Genomic DNA, 20107 nt, shown 5'->3' on the forward strand with positions numbered 1-20107 from the left:
TTCTGTAATTTTTGGGTATAGTGTTCTGTAAATGTCAATTATGTCATGTTGATTGACTGTGTCGATCAATTCTTTTATATCGTCACTGATTTTCTGTATAGTTGTTCTATCTTTAACCGGAAGACAAGTGTTGAAATTACCAGCTAAAATTTTCAATTTGTCTATTTCTCTGAGTTTCTGAAATCTACTAAAGTATATATCTGCTTTCAAACTTTTCCTGGCTCTGGAGAATTATTACTTCATGTTTCTCAGAGACTATAGTTTAGGCTGTGGTCGATTCAAAGTATCATAAAATATAGAGTTTCTTTTCACATGTTCAGTTTCTTTGTTGTTCTTAAGAAGGAAAGCAAGGGGAGAGCTCCTCTACCACACCATGTAAAGGATGCCTGGAGTTATTTCTGACATGAGGAATCTTGAAATTAATGCAGAGCACAGTTTCTCTCAGAGAGTTCTCTTCATGCCGTTTACTAAAGAACAGTAAATCCCTAGAATACTGAACTTTTCCTAATTGGAATCTTTATACCTCAGGGGTTGTGTAGCATGGGTCACATCTTACAATAAAACACTACTATAATCTTATTTTTAAAGTTTTTATTTAGACCGTTGAAGGACTATGACTTGACAGCACTGTAGGATAACCCTGTATGGTTAAAAGTAAGAATAATAGATATGCAAAAGCTTAGCTGCAATGAAACAGAAAGAGTCTAATATTTAGAAACCTTCACTGATCATCATCTATGTTGCTACTCCATTCAAAGGGTTTGCTTAGCAGGAACTGTCCAAAGTATTCAGTACATCGGATTATGTATGATCCAGATTTATAGTTTAAAAATGTGCAATCTTAGAATCTCTCTGGCTCTTACTCCACAATGTATTATTTAATTCAATGTTAGGAGCAGCATGAGACAAGAAGTGCTGCAGAAATTGCTATTTATGTTGGAAAACAAACAAATAGGGGAAAAGATATGGCTGTTGCATTTACCTCATTATTACTAAATAACTCAAAATTGCTTAAATATAAGTTAAGGGAAATATAGGGAGTTTTATTACAATGAGTTTTTATGGTTATTCTTTCCAGTACAAGTCTGCTAGCACATTTTATATTTCTAGTTTGCTTTATTATCTTTTCACATTTGGAAATAAGAGTAAGTTATAGTTTTCTGTTAGTAAAAGTATAAATAAAAGAATTAAAGCATGTGATTGCATAGAAGTCTACTCTATTTCTTTTCATATTGAGAGCTTCCTTATAGTCAGAGGGATGCCTTTAAATAAAGGTCCAAATCTTGCACCAGTATATAACTCCAAAACTCAACTTGCTGGTTACTTCCTCTAGGAAACCGCTCCATCACCTCAGAGAGGATTCCCCCTGCAGGATGAGGTCCATGTTGTAGGTGTTCCCAAAGGTGAGTATTCTCACCTTTAAGTCTATTTTCTGTGAATTCCTGGAATAGACATTGTGCCTTTTATACCCGTAATAAGTAACAAGTTCATAAGACCTAGTTAGAAGTTCTATGAAATTTTATATTTCACGCTGGATTAAACCAAATGATGCACTTTAAATCAGGATAAAGACTACCACCTCCCCCCAGAAGAGAGAAGTACATTTCTGACATTCCATCATTAAAACTGGTACTTTATATGACAGTATTGGTTTCCATTTGATTTTTCTAAATGTTGAATAAAACACTACAAACATAGCACAGGAAAAAGGCATTCTCAAATAGCATACAGTGAATTGATTTTCTTTTCTTGCTTTTTAATTATTAATATTATTATTATTACTAGATAAAAGCTTGGCAATATTTCTTATCACTCTCTAGATCTAAATCTAGGTCAGGGCTGGCCTCGCATCTGTCAGCATCTAAGTATCTTCCATTTGCATATGCTGGCACAGGTTACAACATCTTCTCTAAGCAGCTTCTCTTTTATTATTTTCCATGGAAAACCCATGCCTGCTAACTCCATAGTCCAATATACAGTTATACATGCTATCAGAATTACAGAATTTGAGCTCCTGCCTTCAGAGAGTTTGTTTACAGTCCAAGGCAATCATCAAAGTCAAGTCAACACATACTTATCAAGTGACTTCTGATAAGGCCTGTGCAAAGCCTTTAAAAGCAATACGAGTATAGCTAACAGTATGCAAGCTGCTCAGTTTTCTCCTTACATTGAAATAAACAACATTTAATTGGAGGGAAATAATCTGAAATGTGTGCTTATAAAGGATAGTAATTTCATTTTCCATTTCTTTTGGAAATCTGAATTTTGTAGAAAAGTCATAAATATGCTGTTTAAATAATTACAAGACGCTAAGATTTATATTGCACAGCAAGGCAAATTAATTTTCTTTTAAATTGCACACTGTAATTGCAGATTTTTTCTTTACACATGTACACTTATACTGTTACCATATTTTACTTATATGAGAATGTATTTCCTGTCACATTTGCCTACATGATATACTAACGTAAATATACACCTGAATACAATGCAAATGTATCAGTCAAAATGGTTGAGATAGTTTAAAGGTATTTTTGTTCAATCCAAACACAGTTATCCTATTATGGTTCATCAGTTATCCCCAGTCAAAATATTGATTATAGAAAACATATTAGCTTCTTGATATTGATTTTCCTGATTCCAAACTTGAAGTGAGACCTATTAGACCTTAGGTGTGTCTAATACTAGAATATAATAAGAAGGATTGCTTTTATTATTTCCTGGAACTAAAAATATAATCATTAGATTTTGTCCTGGGTAAAATGAAAAAGTAACCTTGTTTTTCATTTATCACCACTAATGAAAATAAGTGGAGTTTGAAAAAAAGGTGCAAATTCATTTATAAGAGAAAAGGTCATCATGACAAACACTTGAGGATGTTATGGTATAAATTTTCTGGCAGTTTTCCTGCACCAATGTACTACCTAGGAATGAGCACCACACTACACACACCACAGTGAAGAACTGACTTGAAATAGACCTTGACTCTCGGCTGCTTTTCTTTATTTACTTCTATGTCACCTCTGGTATGTTGGTATGCTAGGACTCTAAACCCCAGACTTTCATTCCAAATGTACATGACATCAGCAGCAGGGAGTGAATGTGTGTGCATATGACTATGTGTGTGTGTAGTGTGTGTATGAGTATGCACATGTATATCTTATATTTGCAAATGCTTATCATGTATTTCTTGAATACATCTTAATGACAATTAAAATGATTACTTTTATACTGGAGAAAAACACAATGGCATATGAAGCAAAATCATATTGATTTTTAGTAGGGGACATGAGATTTCAGCAACATGTTTGAAAAATGCTACCTTAAACATCTGCCTTTAAACGAAGAAGGGTTAAAGTCACCCTAGAAAAGTCAATAAAATTGTTCAAAATGTTTACATTAATTAATGAAATTAATTAATTAGTTAAATTTTCATTAAATCTTAATGAAAACTTAAGCAGTTACACCAAAGAAATTGAAACTCTCCTAGAGGCAATGAACCATTGCTAATCACTTAAGACTTTAATACAATTTTAAGGTAAATCTCTAGTAAGTAAAAACGTAGGTGATAGGAAAGTTTGATAAATTGTATTTGGAAAATTACCTAAACATTACGTTCTTCAAAAATATAGATAATGAATGTAGAAAAGTGATTTCTCTAAACACCTAAATTGTGATAAATTAAGTAACATACTGGATATTTTTAAAGCTTTATGCCATCGGAAGAATGGGTATGGTGATTTTATTTTATCCTGAATAGACTGAAAAAGTACTAGCAATATTAAAGAAGGAGTCTACCTTATGTTAAGTGTTCTTATCACACAAAAAATTGAAGAGGGCAGTAAACATCTTTTGGAGGTGATGGATGTGTTTATCCCATTGAAGGTGCTGATGGTTTCATGGGGGTATACTTATTTTCATCTCAAGTTTTATAGTCTTTTGTATGTATTCAGTGCAAAGTACAGCCTTTTGTATGTGTCAATCTTTTGTTTTTTGTGTTTTTTTTGCGGTATGCGGGCCTCTCACTGTTGTGGCCTCTCCCGTTGCGGAGCACAGGCTCCCGATGCACAGGCTCAGCGGCCATGGCTCACGGGCCCAGCCGCTCCGCGGCATGTGGGATCTTCCCAGACCGGGGCACGAACCCGTGTCCCCTGCAGGCAGGCGGACTCTCAACCACTGCGCCACCAGGGAAGCCCTCAATCTTTTATTTGTACTCAATAAAGTGGTTTAAATAAATTAAGAGTCTAAAATGAGATTATTTGCAAAAATATGTAAAAACATACATATATGCATAATTTAATTTACTTGAATAAGTATTTATAAGACAATTTTTATTGTTGGACTGCAAATTTTAGATCTCAGTTTAAAACTTGATGTGTTCATCTCTTAAATATATTGTTATCTGTCAAACCAGTTCTAGATTATACTAATGGCCTCTAAACCTAGCTCTCTGCCTTTGGACTCAGTTACCTACACTCTATTTTAAACTTTCCTGCCAGACCTGTCTTTTCAGGAATGATTTCTTTTCATATAATGCCATCTTCAAAACCTTCTTTGGCATCCCATTATCCATGGAAACAACTGTTAGCCTTTCATTAATTTCTTATTAAATCTACATTTTGCCTTGTGCTAAGATGAATTTTATGAAGAAGGAAGGGGGAGGAAGATGAGGGGAAGACAGAGGCAGGGAGAGAGAGAGAGATAAAAGGAGAGAGAGAGAAAGAGAGAGAGAAGAGAGGGACATTTAGCATATTCTTTCTTCTGTCTGCTCTGGAAAAGACTACAGTTTTGTGGTGGAAGACAGCAATGTAAATAAATAATATAAAATACTGTAAAAATTTGAAATAAAATAGAACAATACTAGAATCTTGGGAAGTAAGCAATTCACTTAGATGTAGAAATGCTGGAAAAATTACCAGAGAAGAGGAGGGAAAGTATTTGACAAAGAGTTCTGACGAAAAGAAAACAACGGGTATAGAAAGGGGAATCACTCGGAGCACAAAGCAGCCCTGTGTCACCCTCTGGAAATTACAGAGTTTGGTCCAGGTAGAAAAGCATCTGTGCTTTGTTCTGTGATGAACTGTCAGGAGTCAGATGATGTGACAACTTAGTCACATCTTGTGTGTCACATCAATGACATTGTGTGTCATCTCAGTGACATTTCATAACCTTGTGGGAGTTGCTAAGGATCGGCATTGCTAACCATATCTCTGCAGGTGTGAATTAGAATGGCTAGCAATTGAAGAAGGGACGTTAGAAAATAAGCTGCAAAAATTTTTAGGGGAAAGATGATGAAATTCTGAATTAATTATGTTATTACATGAAAGGACAAGTGGGAATCCAATTAATAGCTGTCATTTATTGAGTGCTTACTATGCTGTGATGGCTAATTTTATGTGTAAATCTGGCTGAGTTATGGTGCCTGACTGTTTGGTCAAATACTAGTCTGGCTGTGAAAGCAGTTTGCAGATATGATTAACATTTACAATCAGTTCATTTTAAGTAAGGAATCATGTGGTTGGTCTTTATCCAATGAGTTGAAGGCCTCAGGACTGCAGCTCAAGACTGTGATATTCAATCTTATCAGAGTTTCCAGCCAGCCAGACTGCGCCCATAGTTGTTTGAGGCAGGTTCTCAATCTCTCTCTCTCTGAATACACATATACATATATAGCTATATACACTATTAATACTGTTTACTGGAAAATCTTAACTTGTGCACATTACCTATCTCATTTAAACCTCAAGCAAAACTGGGAGTAGTTATGATTTTCTTTCATTTTTAAAATGAGCAAGTTTAAGCTTAAAGCTTTCAACCTTCCATAAGTTACAAAACAAAAAACAGAATCTGAACTTGAATTGAGTTTTTTCTGATTCTAGAGAGTGTATTTTAATCAGTGAAATGTTTTTTCCTTCTTATGCTCAGACTTCATCTGACTTTTAGAAGCTTTCAATTCTTATGGTAAAATTATAGATAAGGTGTATTTAACTTTTATATATGAATTTACATGAATTCATATAATTATATGACTTTTCAAATGTTCTACAATGAGTGATTTTAACTTTTATAAGATGAAGTTATTTTGGAAAGAAAAAGGCTACGCCCTCTTAAACCAGAATTCTTTTCAACTGAATGACTAACATAATTCTTCCTGCTTCAGTATCCATCATTTCTTTTTATAAAACATTTGCTACAGCTGAAGTGGTCTACTCACTGCCTTCTCTAAATAATACATGCTGTATTGTGTCAGGTTTTTTTCCCACAAAGTTGGCCACAACCAAACTGTTTTCCCCTACACCTATTGTTACTAAAAAACTCTCCATCCTTTGAATTCTAACTCAGACCCTCTTTATCTATAAATTATGCCCAATCTCTTACCTTTCTTCTCTATAAGCCAAGGATTTATTTTACAGCAAATAAAATTAGGGAGTGAGAATTAAGGATGAAAAAATCAATTGTTCTTAGTTTATAAACACTACAGGACTCTGATTAATTTAATGCAAAACTAAAGTACTGCAGTGGCTCATCTCTGGTATAATCATATCGCTGACTTTTGCTGATGGCTTCAAATAGTGACAAAGCCTGTCATATTCACATGAAATGGACCGTTAGCCATTTGCAGAGATACACCCTTTAATTATATTGAATTTATGTTTACTTGCACAAAAAATAACCTCAACAAGAATAGAACTTATCCCCAAATTTTCCCAAATGACTTTGGAAAATGCCATGACAAAGAACTTAGGCTTATTTCTCAAAAAAACTAGTAACACCAAAATTCCTGAAGAAGTTAAAATTCAAGTGACACATTGTTTTTAATCTTTTTAAAACAGTAAAAATTAACACCTCTAAAATACTACATGCTAGATACTTTTCAAAATGCTTTGTATTTATACATTAAATAACAGAATAGCATTATTAGTAAAGCACTGTTATTGTCACCATTTTAAAGATAAGAAAACTAAGGCATGTAGAGATTAAGTAATTGTCTCAAAATCAACAGCTAGTAAGTAATGGATGAGGATTCAATCACCTGCAAAATGACCCCCATGAGAGGATCTATGATTTTTGTAAATTTTTAGTATTCTTATGATTTTCTCAAATATATTAAAGAATAAGGAATCAATAACAAATAGGAATCATTAAAGAAAATGCATACAACTAATACTACTTCCTTTAGGGTATAAAACTTATTTTGGCACAGGTGTAGGTTGCTCTCAGGCTTGGAGAAAAAGAATCATTTAAAACTAATCAAAGTTTAATACATATTTCCTAAGGACTCTCCAGTGACAGGAACATGAAGTTATTTTGGGTTTCTGTGTTCTAACATTTTGTGTGTTTAGAATTTCCCTCTGGCCTAATGGACCAGCTCTCTTGTTGACAGCAGCAGAGTGAAGCAGTAGGACTACAGCGCCTGCCCACTTCCTGGTGCCCACTCACTACTGTCCATCAATACACTGATCCTTGACTTCTCTGAATCAGACCTGCATCTTCATATCTAGCATATCTTAGGCAGCTTCTGCCGCCACTCTTCAGGAATATCATAATGGAATGGATCTAGAGACAGCCCTACATAGGTATATTAAACACATTGTTTTACATGTCTAAAATAGACACAGGATAAATGCAAATATACTGTCTATAATCTACGGTATTTGAACCATTGCAATATTTTTTCATTTTAAATTACTGGCTTGTTTTCTTCATAATAATTTAATCAATTATTCAACCATTTAGTGTGGATAAGGCAGTGAATACACTGTGTTATACAGGATTTCTTTATAAAATGTAACCATAAAGATGTTCAAGAAGCTTCGGGTCTAATGTCTGGCAACTTTGTATATGTTTCTCTCAATATTATTGGTAAATCTTTAAGGTTTAAATAATTCCAGTTAAATATAGACTATAATATTTAGAATTATATAGAATGTAATATGAGGGAGGTCAAAAAGCAGTCAAATGCTTTCATTTTACTACTGATGAAAATGAGGTGCCGAGAGGAAAAATGATTTGGCCAAAGTCACATAACCAACCACTGGCCGAGACTCTATCTCAGGTATATTCACGTCCAGAATATTTCAGGGTCCAGAAGTTTTTTAATGAAAAGATGCATTGTTTAGTTATAGTACATTATTCCACAGCCTTACTGTGATGTGAAATATCTGTTTCGCCAATTAGCTTAAGAAAGTATTTCTTAGATTTAAAAAATGGAATAAAACTAATAATATGCACTTTTTTAAGGAAAATATTTATATTTCCTAAATTATCGTAATGAAATGATGGTCATGGGAAATTAAAAAACATACCTCAACCCACTCAGCTGTTACTGAAGCAGCAATTCTAAGTAAATACAAGCAAACAAACAAAACTAGAGGATTCTAACTTCTGTTAAAGGTTAGGGTTAGGGTTGGTTGATCAGAATTATTAAAGGCAAATAAGATGAACATATTGATAAGAATATGAAGAATTTCAATTTACTAAAAGACGTATTTAAAATACATTTAACCCCCCTCATTCTTAAAAGCATAGTTCAAATTATATAATGTAAAACCTACAGAACACTAAAGAAAAAGACCATATATCCACCATCACTACTAAGGAGTTAAAGTCTTATGTACTTTAACTTATTTAACTTTAATTTATGTATTATGTAAAACATAATTATGTATTAAGATAGACCCAATAGGCACATATAAAACACTGTACCTATCGCAGGGAAAACATTTATTAAAGTTTACATTAAGCCATTAGGTCATCATTTTCTAAGTGACTATTACAAAGATCTGTTTTTGAACTTTACAAATTAGCTTCAAAACCAATTTCACATTTTTGTAAATTTAAAAACAAACATCAAAATAACACACCTGAAATAAGAATATGCAATAAATTTTTAAAAATATTCTAACTAAATACTATTAAAAGAATTACTATCAAATTGTTGGATGAAGATTAAGCACCATTTAAAGAAAATTCTATAGTCTTCCATGTTTTATTGGAACAGAAAAAGAGGACACTAACGTTATACTAGAAAGGATCAAATAAATTTAAAATTTGGCTTTTTGAGAAGACAAATGTGAAATTTATAAATATCAACCAAAGTTGATGATGAAAATAAAATACTTATAAATAATATTAGGAAACAAGAAAAAATACAGCAACACATGCTAAGATTAAAAGAACACTAAGAAGTTATAAAAATATTATGCTAAAAATTTGAAAATTTAGGTGAAATGGACTTTTAGAAATGCATAAATTACCAAAACTTATTCAAAAATAAATCTAAACCTTACTGTTACAATCATAATAGAATACATTTTTAAAAATCTTCCCACAAAAAAAGAAACTACCTCACCATAACTAGGCACATTCATAGGGTAGCTAGTGCAAGAAGAATTTAATAAATTAGAAAGAAAAATTGGAATGGAAGAAGCAATAATGTCATTATTAACAAATAATAGTCTGGAAAAACTAGGTGTTCGTGAGGATATGGAACAAAGGAGATTCTCACATTGTTGCTAGTAAGCATATAAACACACAAACAATTTAGAAATCAGTTTGGCCATGTGTAGTACTTTTGAGCATGCTCAAGCCATACAAGCAAGCAATACCACTTCCTGAGCAATTTTCCCTTAAAGTTTATATCCAGGCACCCATGAGACTCAAGAATATTGTGAAGCTCAAACTGCTTTTATACATCAATCACTCTCTTTTTGAGTTTGTGATAATTCCAAAATATATGAGAAAAATGTCTTAAGAGAACATTGTCAAGTGTAGACTTCCATCTTACATTTTTGCCATGAACAGTGCTTTAAGAATAAATAAAACATTATGTAACAGAAATTTTACAGAACGAGGCCTTAGTATTCTTGGATCTCTTCTGGGTTTTATTATTAACTAGCAGTTTAATCACACATTATAAACTTTTCTTTTTAATTAGTTGATAACATTATACTGGTACTATTTGATATATTCTTAAATTAAAATACTAGATAAAAGATATTAAGGTAAATTAAAATCATCCAGTATAATAGGACAATTTTTACGAGTGGCTTCTGTAAGCATTTTCCATAGGGCCCTGGCTGACAGTACTCAGTGCATACCAATGCCTGTGCTTACCAGCTGCTGCCCTTGGACGCCCCAGGCCGCGTACTGCAAGATGGAGTCCTCTACTTCTGGAGGATTTAACTCCCAAACTTCCCTTGAAAAAAGGTAAATATTTTTACATGAACAAATTAACACCTACATCAACAATTCAGTTGGACAGTTGCTCATGGAAACCAGAAAATCAAAGAACTTACCTAGTGTGTATATTGTAAATCACATATGAAGCAGTATACGAATAATGAAAAATCTGAAAAAAAAAAGAAGCATTATAGACCCTAGTTTGGAATAAAGCCTCCATCTTAATGGGTATATATGTTTTTGATAAAATCCAGGAAATCTAAAATTGGTTTTAGAGAGAATTCAAAATGTGAAATATTCTAGTTCTGGAGTTTATTACCCTTTCTGAGCCTTACTGTAATAACCTCCTAATCCTTCTTTCTACCATCAATCTCATTCCTTATTCAATCCACACTCTATATTTAGTATGATTCTGAATATTTTGCTAACTTGTTTAAAATATTCAGTGATTCCTCACTGCCTATAAAATAAAGTTCAAACCACTTCAATGATATTCAAGGGTTTTGGTATTTTGGGTCCTACACGTTTTCCCACCCTTAACATCCACTACTTCTTTTCACCTAGTCTATACTTCAATTACCTTAAACAAATTCCTCTGTATATCCTGAGTAACCTGAGCATCTCTCTCTCTCTTTTTTTCTTTTTTTTAGGACATCCTACCCTCACTCAGGTGAAAATTTCCCCTCCTTCCATTATAGCCTCTGCATAGCCTTCAATAGAAATCTGTCTCACAGTTTACTTTCAACTCTTAGGACAATTCTCACACTGTAACGTAAGTTAGATAAATATTTTAAGTACCTGTTTCTTTTTCCCACTAAAATGTTGTCAGGTCCAGGTGCGTATTACCTTTGCATCCTCCACATTACCTTATATGGTGTCATGTTTGCATGCAACATGCAATCAATATTTGTTGAGTAATGATTCTGATGGGGAAAAACTCTTGCAGCTTAAAGTGTTTGTGGAGTCAAAATGGGGTAACACCCCAATCACTTCATAGAAATAGTTGAAAATTATATGTTAACTAGTGGGTTGCAAGTACGTATCTTCAAGAGACTTTAGTGCCATCTTATAAAGAGCCTTGTTTCTGTTTAAAGGGCATCTTCCCAAGGATCACAGCATCCATGATGGGGTGACATTAAGGAACATAGTGGATGATGCAAAGATATCCCTATATTTTGGTTCTTACTAATTAAAGATGGTGGAATAGTAGAATACAGAAGAATGAGGAAAATTGCAAAAGACGGGTTAGGGAAAGAGATGATAAGTATGTGACATTTCAATGAAATTCTTTTTCTCTAAGCTATGTGGATCTAGTGAAGAAACTTTTTTCCATCTAGCTATATTGTTATTATTTGCAAGATTTACAGAACTTATGTTGATACTTCCATTTTTCAGCATACAAGTATAAAAGTTTCTTTTATTCCTCTAGTGGATGTACGTTGCACAAATATAATACTGTCAATTGAAACTCCCTAGAAGTCAAATTGTTACTTCTCACTGCAATAGCTTCAATTAAACATGATTGGCCACATATTCTGTAAAGCAATACTAGTGTTCTCTCTTTGCATTGAAATTACAATCCTTCCCCCATTTGTTATAATATTGTGTTTTACAATGAAGCTTTATTCCTCCTTTTCTTTTGGAATAACTATTAAATCTGAGATTGCCTTCACTATAGAGTCATAGGAGTGAAAATAACTTTTCCTGGTGTCTATTTTGGCTTTCATATTGTGTTCTATAAAATTCCATATTTGACTACAAATTTTAAATCTTGAATTTACTACTATAGCTAACAAAGAGGTGAGAAATGTGACCACCTCTATAAACATTTTTTTTCAACTCAGAAAGTTCTGCTGCCAAAGCAAACTGCCAAGTGAGCACTTGGTCTTCAAAGCAGACAAATATGTCAATGATGTTATGGGTAAAAAGAAACTATTCATCCCATCTGTTAATCACCTAACACACTGTACCTGAATTCTAGGCTCACATCCATCTTGAGAGTTCCTGTGCACTACTGTTTTAGTCAAAGCAAGCCAAAATAACCACTGAGACAAAACTGGATGGATATAACCATTGAATGTTGGTCTCTATCATATTTATATAATATAGAATTATAGAGGTTGCTGGCTCTTCTCGATGTATGAATCCAAAGAACTTAGATGGTCTCCCAATGATGGGATTTAGAGAGAGGGATATATAAATCCACTTTCTGCTTTGTAGTTCTTAGCCTAATACAGCATTTGTTTCTCTCAGCTGGTATGCTGAGATGGAAGATCACAATAAAGAATTTAACCTCACAGATACAGAGAACAAACTAGTGGTTGCCAGAGGGAGGAGGGTCAGAGATGAAAAAAACAGGTGAAAGGGATTAAGAGGTACAAACTACCAGTTATAAAATAAGTCACAGGGACGTAATGTATAGCACAGAGAATATAGTTAATAATATTGTATGTGCATAAACTATAAAAATATTAAATCACTATGTTGTATACCCAAAACTAACATAATATTGCAAGTCAACTATACTTTAATTAAAAAAAGTTAATCCTGCCTAACCTGCAAACACACAGCAAACAAATTGCAGAGACTTAGCCTCAACTATAGGTTCGCTACAAAGCCAGCAGCTTGCCATTTACAGGTAATTAGAACCTAGCCCTTTTTTCTTAGCTTAGAACTCTTTCCACTAAATCCACTGTCCCTTGGTGTGTGTGTGTGTGTGTGTGTGTGTGTGTGTGTGTGTGTGTGTGAGTGTGTGTACTCCCAGAAGATCTCAAATACTTTGTAGTTTTCCATAATTAAAATTGCATTATATGTCCACCACAGAATGTAAAGAGTGTAAGATAGGAGAGATTTTCAACAGGGTTAGAGGTAGACATTTCTTTATGTTTGTTTGCATAGTGTTGCAGAGATTTTGAAAGGGGGAGTTTTCAAGTAGAATTAGACTTAGCTTTACTGAACATTTGTATTGAAGCACATTGGGCTAAATTCAGTCTGTGTTAATCTGCATCTCTCTCTTTCCTTCCTTGAATAACATTTCTATTCTTTTCTAACACTCCTCATTTCCTTTTATCCTATGTTCCTCTTCTACATTGGCTAGGTAGGTCTTGTTTTACGATGAGAGGATAAAATTGGAGTCCCTGATGTTAGAAACAGTCTTTTTCCTATAATGATTGGCTGTTGCATAGTGAGCGCCGAACTGAACATTTGATGAGATCCTTGGGGACAAAGACACTTCACAGTCAAAAATTACGTATTCATCCCATCTCTGCAAATGATGTTCCACTGCTTGTTACAGAGCGTGAATAGTTATAGCAAAGGTAGTGGGTGTGGGGCAAAATTGAGATATACTATGTAAAAACGTGATCAGTGCTTACTCCTGGAAGCTGGACTTGAGATGACATTCAGTCTCATGATGCCAAAATGTATTGGGATGTACAGAAGGCATCATAAGATCCTGCAAACCAATCTGATCCCCACCACCTCTACCTTACTTTAGGACCCTATAAGAGGCTGATTACTAAATATTAATCACCATGAGTGGTATAACTAATTATCATTGTTTGCTATAGTTTTGCTCTATAAGTCATCGTAAACACTGAATTAGCAAATACTGAATGATAGCTCCTGGGAGAAATATAGGGTTAGGTTCCTGTGGGTCTCTGGTTACATTTTCATCGACCAATCAATACATACCATCTTTTCACATGTTTTTTTTTATGTGAAGACACTGTATCTAACACTAAATATTGTTGATTCATTAGCACTGAGCTCATGGCCAACAGTATTGTAACTCATGCCTGAATGAAGCTTACCTAACACATGTACTTTCTCTGTAAAGCACATCACAGCCTTCCTGCACATAATAACACCGGACAGTACTTCAGCACTGTGCTTGGGAGTACTTTAAACAGCAAAATCACCAACAAAAAGCACAAACATTTTTGAAAAAATAGCACTAAAAGACCATGAAAAGGACTCTAATTTACAGTATGAAAGCTGGAACAAGAAGACCTTGCATCACCTTTTTTGATCTCAGCTGGGAAAGTGTGCATCAGGCAACGCAGATGTTCTGCTGTTCTGAACATGTTTGTGAATGACTGAGAACATGCAGCAAGTATGGATCTTGCAGTTACAAATACAATTTAGAAAACAGGTATGTTTGCAATTCCAGAATCTTTAAAAAACGAAGACTACCTGTACACGTAACACAGACATAGCATGAGATGTTACTGGAAGAAAGAAAAAAAAAAAAAACAGGCATATTGAAGGAAGGCCTGCCAGAACTTAAACACAAGAAACATATAGAAGTTACCCACAGTGGTGGTGTTCCTGTTCTGCAAATGAAAACTAGCTACATCCATTCAGTTATCAAATGTCTGTTAAATAATCTTTTTGACACAGGCACTACACTAGGTACCATTCCAAAAAAAAATTATTATGGGGATAAAACTCATTTTTAAAATAGAGTAAAATACAAAAGAGTATCAATTGATAATTTTTATTTACTCCTATATGTTGTCTATCTGTCAGTTTATAAACATGTGTTGAATACTAATTATATGCAAGCTTATAAGTTAAGTACCTTGCCAAATGCAAAGACTGTAATAAACATGACCCCTGCCCCCAAAGAGCTCTTGACCCATTTGGGGTGACAAAGTTAGGAAATATTATATTAGTATAAAGGGCTCCAGTTGCAGGTCTTGGTTAAATTAGAACTTGCAGATTATAAATCATAAGCTTTCCAAGAAGCAATTAGTAATCTGTTTCAAGCCTGCAATCATAGGGAAGATAACAGTTGACTTTGGCATTGAAGGAACTAATATAATTATTGAATTGAGTATTTACTATATACTGGACTCTGCTGAGTGCTCAATATATATCATTTACATTTAAATCGACCTCAGGAAGTAGAAACTGTAATTCATAATTCATGGGATAGGCTCTGGAAGCACTGAAAGTTTAAGCAGGAGACAGAGCCACAATTTGAGCCTACGTCTGTCTGATTACAACCCATATTATGACTTAATCTCTCCATACTCTCTCTCTCAGGGAGCTGGGACAGGAAGCATGACTCCAGCTTTGCAAAAGATTTATTTCTGAAAGACCTTTAAAGGTACCACCCAAAGATTTATGGACACGAGTAGGCATGAATTAATTGTGATTATCACAGTTAAGAGATTTCATTGAAAGATGATCTAATATATCAAATTAAAAATGTAAATCCCCTTCTCCTTTAGCTTTTTCACATTTTCTTGGAATATCATTTATTGCCTAAGACATCTATGGGGATTCACGTCAAGGAGAGTTACACTTACAAGAAAAAAGAACAGGGTGCCTTAGTAATTTACGCTTAAAACGCTTAAACGCTTTAATTTAATTTAAACGCTTAAATCTCTGGGTGCCGAACTTTTCTGCTCTGCAGTTAAACTGCCGAATTGGAATAAATAGCATACTTTTTCATGGCTTGAGGATATTTAAAATAGGATTATGGATTTGCCATTGACTCAAACAGTTAGGAAAACTAAACTATGAGGAAGCAGGTCTCTGAATAAATAGTATTTATGAAAAAGTGGCAGTGAGAGAAAAGACAATGTAGACAAAAGGCTGTTTGTTTCTCTTGGAAGTAAGTGGTATAATGATGCCAAGTTTGTTCTAGGATAATGGAATACCTTTCATGATGAGTAAGTAGTGGTTCTGTTGTTGGACATTTTTATCTTTATTATGCAGTGAAAAACTAGACCATCAGGTAGGATACTCTAATGTAGTAAATATGGTTCACAAAATTACAAGATGCAGCTCTACAAAAATCCTTTTAAGACATTGTATTAAAAAGGGTTTTGTGAACATTGTGAACAACAGGTATTGGTAGAAAGGGAAAATAAATATGGGAGGGAATTTAAGGTATAAGTAATATTTGTCAACATTTTAGTCTACTTTCTTTAATCTTTAAGATTGACATATACACACTACTATATATATAATATAGATAACTAATAAGAACCTACTGTATAGCACAGGGAACTCTACTCAATATTCTGTACTGACCTATATGGGAAAAGAATCTAAAAAAGAGTGGATATATGTATATGTATAACTGATTTACTTTGCTGTACAGCAGAAACTGACACAACATTGTAAATCAACTATACTCCAATAAAAATTAATTTAAAAAACTTACATTATGTTGATAAGATCATTACTGACAGGTTTTACCATCTATGTCAGTGTTTCTGGGGATGGACACACCCCAGAGTTCCCTACTCTGACATTTTCACTGATGTCATTCCCCTTGATCCTCAATTTGAAAGTGGATAAAAATGTTTTATATGTTTTCTTCTTTAAGAAGTTAAATAAAGGACCCTGTCTACAAAAAAAAAAAAAAAAAAAAAGTACTGTCCATGCAGGATACACAATTGGTAAAATCATGATTGGAACCAAGATCTTACACATTCCAAACATGCAAGCATCGTTTTAATGTGTTACCACATGGAAGAACCATGTAAGATTCTTTCACTGTATCACCATTATGGTAAGTGGCAGACATAGTAAAATACTCAAGATGGTGAGACTAAATATAAATGATGCTAGAGAAGATAAAGTTTAGACGTTTAATTCAGCTCTAAATTTGGCAAAATCTATATAAAACAAATAAAAATAAATTTGCTAATTAAAAAACAGACTATCTGCCACAAACCCAATTTAGTCATTCTGTTAACCTATACGCATCATGATGCCATCATCACACAGGATATATAGTAAGATTTTGACTTTTTCTTACTTTATTTGAGTCTAGCAGGCTTCCCATTTGGAAAAGATAGGATATTGTTTTCTTTGTTTTTAGTATTCATAGTGTATTCACTCTGAGCTGAAATACGATACTGTTGGCATACTATGAAAGTGAACAACCTAATAAGAAATTATATAAGGTAAACATGGCTTCATTTAAAACATTTATTTTATTTAAGAAAATGGATGGCTAATGACTCAAGTCTTAAAAGCAGATGACAAAAATTACCTGGGCATCATTTTTCAATTTTGTGTAGGATTATCGTGTCCAGGATATAACCCAATGACTTGCAAAGTAAAAGCAGCCAGCATGAGAAGAATATACTGTATTATACAAGAGATCTTTGAGTGAGAGGAATAAATCATTTTCTGATCTATTTCCTGTTAAATACACTAACTGATCATTATAGAAAAATCTCCTAGAATTGCTCTCAGAATTTAGTTCATAATGTTGTCTATAATACAAAATTTCATTCCAAAGAAGCTCCCTAGCATCAGTTTTTTAATTATTCATATCTAACATGCAATTTTCACCGTAATATACTGCTGACTAAAATACCAACCTCATTGACAGTGCCATCCTTTGTAATAAAATATTTTCATATACCAGACCACTCTGTATTAATTAATGCAGATAAGCTACTTTCAGACCAACTGGCATTAAACTATTTCCTATGTCCCAATATTAAAAATATCTGGTTTGATAACCTGAATAGCACTTAAGGGTTAACTGCTGACAGTAGTGCAAGTAGGTTTTCAATCTGCACTGAAATAAATTTAAACATTATCTAACTACCCTTACAGTAAATTTCTCTATAGCATGTCAATGAAGAAATATATTATTACAATAGTAGAGTGTGAGAGACAAAAATCTCGAACTGCTTCTACTGAGTACTATAACTTGAAAGACAAGGATTAAAATTATTGATTCAACAAGATTTGAAGGCATTTGCAGGCCCTTGTTGATGGAACCAAGTATGTAACTCAGGAAAGTAGTCATTTCATTCCCCAGCAACTTTGATGAAAAGGTTCTTTTTTTATTTCAATGGGATCAAGTCCTAGCTTCTGTTTCTTGAGCAGGTTACTTAAAAATTTTACTTTACTCATCAGGAAAATGGAGAAAGCAAGATATATCCAACTGTTTCCTAATAAAGATTATAAGACAAACCATAAGGAAATTATTTAGTTATCACATGAGGCTAACCCCAAACTCAAACCAAAACCAGGAAAACTCAAATCTATTGTAATTGAAATTTTAAAATTTCTTTAATAAAAGTCTTACTATTAAGCAAGAAAGGAAAACAACCATAAAATTAATGGTATTTATTAGTTACTTTTTGCAACACTATCCCCCATAAATAATTAAGACTCATTTGTGTTGAATAATTTTAAAATATTAGAGAAAATATTCTTTTCAAATTTTCAAATTTCTTTTTTCAAATTTTCAAATTTTCTTTTCAAAAATTATAAAAATATAATTTTCAAGAATATATGATAATTTATGTAATTATTTACATATTAATAGCTATTTAGGTTGAGATTTTTCACATATGCAAAATACTGAGATTATTTTCATTGCATATTTACACATATCCTTAGGATACATTCCCAGAAGTAAAATCTGTAAATCCGAAGATATGCACATTTTACATTTTGCTTCATACTACCAAATCATTTTCTAGAAAGATTAGAAACAATTCATAGTGCTATGTGCTACACAAGTATCTTATGTTTTCTTTAATGCCACAATAAAATAACATTACCCATTGTGCTGATTTGGATTGTTTGAGTGGCAAAAACGAAAACAAACATCATTATTTAGACTTGCAGACTAATTATGATTAAGCCTGAATATTTTGTCATAAGCTCTTAGTGCTCTGTACTTCTTCATTTTTTCCTTATCTATCAATGTCTTTTTTATGGCATTGTTCATCTTTTCCTTGTTGATATCTAAAAGCTCTTTTTATATTACAAAATGCAAATGTATTTTCATTAATGCAATAAATATTTTACCCAACTAAAGTTTGCTTTTTCTCTTTCCCTGTGTGTGTTCTCTACAGGGAAATTTTAAATCTTTATGTGATTATTTCTAAAAGCTATATACTATTTCAGACCCTAGAAGGGTGCCAAGAGAAGCTTCACTAACTCAACATTTTAAACTTTAAACAATATTCTTTCTAGCACTTCTCAAGTCTATGATCTCCTCAATCCACCTAAAATTATTTTTTGTTTAAGAGGTGAAGTATAAATTCAGTTTTGTTTTTTAACCAGGCAGTTCTCCAATATAATTGGTTTGTAATTTATCCTTTTATTTAATGTACCTCCTTAATTCCTTATATAACTTTGACCTTTTTTTCTGACTAGAATCACTATAATACAACTTTAAAATACATTTTAACATCCGAGAAGGTTAGCTCATTTCATCTTTTTTATGACATATATACACTCTAAATACTGCCTATTTAAGTGCAGGTTTAGTCTTTTGATTAAATTCTAGTTAAATCAAGAGGAGGATTAATTACTGTCAAATAAAAATTTTATTGTTTATTACTTTCAAAAAACTCTTGAGTCCATTTCTTAAAAGATGTTTTTATTGGTCATGAACATAATTTACTTGTTAATGTTTTCATTTAATGTCTTCTATCATCATAAGCATGCAGAGTAGTGAAGTAGTGAAGACTGCGGGTTGGGTGCTAAAGTGTCTGTGTGAATTGTTTGTTTGGCTCAACATTTACTGTGCAAACCTGAGTAAGTGACATAACTTTGCCTGTTTCCTAGTGATGGAAACATCTTCAAGAAAAATCGATGATTTTCTTTTAAAGGATGGGAAGTTATAGGATAGAAAGCCCAGAAATAAACCCATGCACCAATGGTCATTTAATCTATGACAAAAGAGGCAAGAATATACAATGGAGAAAAGACAGTCTCTTCAATAAGTGGTGGTGGGAAAACCGGACAGCTACATGTAAAAGAATGAAATTACAACATTCTTTAACACCATACACAAAAATAAACTCAAAATGAATCAAAGACCAAAATGTAAGGCCGGACACTATAAAACTCTTAGAGGAAAATATAAGCAGAAGACTCTTTGACATAAATCGCAGCAATATCTTTTTGGATCTTTCTCCTAGAGTAA

At 33.1% G+C, this 20107-nt stretch overlaps 1 protein-coding gene across 17 annotated transcripts in view; it reads right to left on the reverse strand.

Annotated features, from left to right (window-relative positions):
• The window catches only part of DPP10 (dipeptidyl peptidase like 10), a 1578941-nt gene that overhangs the window by 134099 nt on the left and 1424735 nt on the right, over nucleotides 1-20107 (reverse strand). For all 17 annotated transcript variants that reach the window (XM_079923993.1, XM_079923994.1, XM_079923998.1 and 14 more), the window contains 2 exons: nucleotides 10299-10351; nucleotides 10117-10198 (listed from right to left, as the gene is read on the reverse strand). In XM_079923993.1, coding sequence (XP_079780119.1) covers nucleotides 10117-10198; nucleotides 10299-10351 — 135 coding nt within the window. The remainder of the gene's footprint in view (nucleotides 1-10116; nucleotides 10199-10298; nucleotides 10352-20107) is intronic.

Source organism: Stenella coeruleoalba (genome assembly GCF_951394435.1).
Source record: "Stenella coeruleoalba genome assembly, chromosome: 6".
In the NCBI taxonomy this organism is placed as follows: Eukaryota; Metazoa; Chordata; class Mammalia; order Artiodactyla; family Delphinidae; genus Stenella; species Stenella coeruleoalba.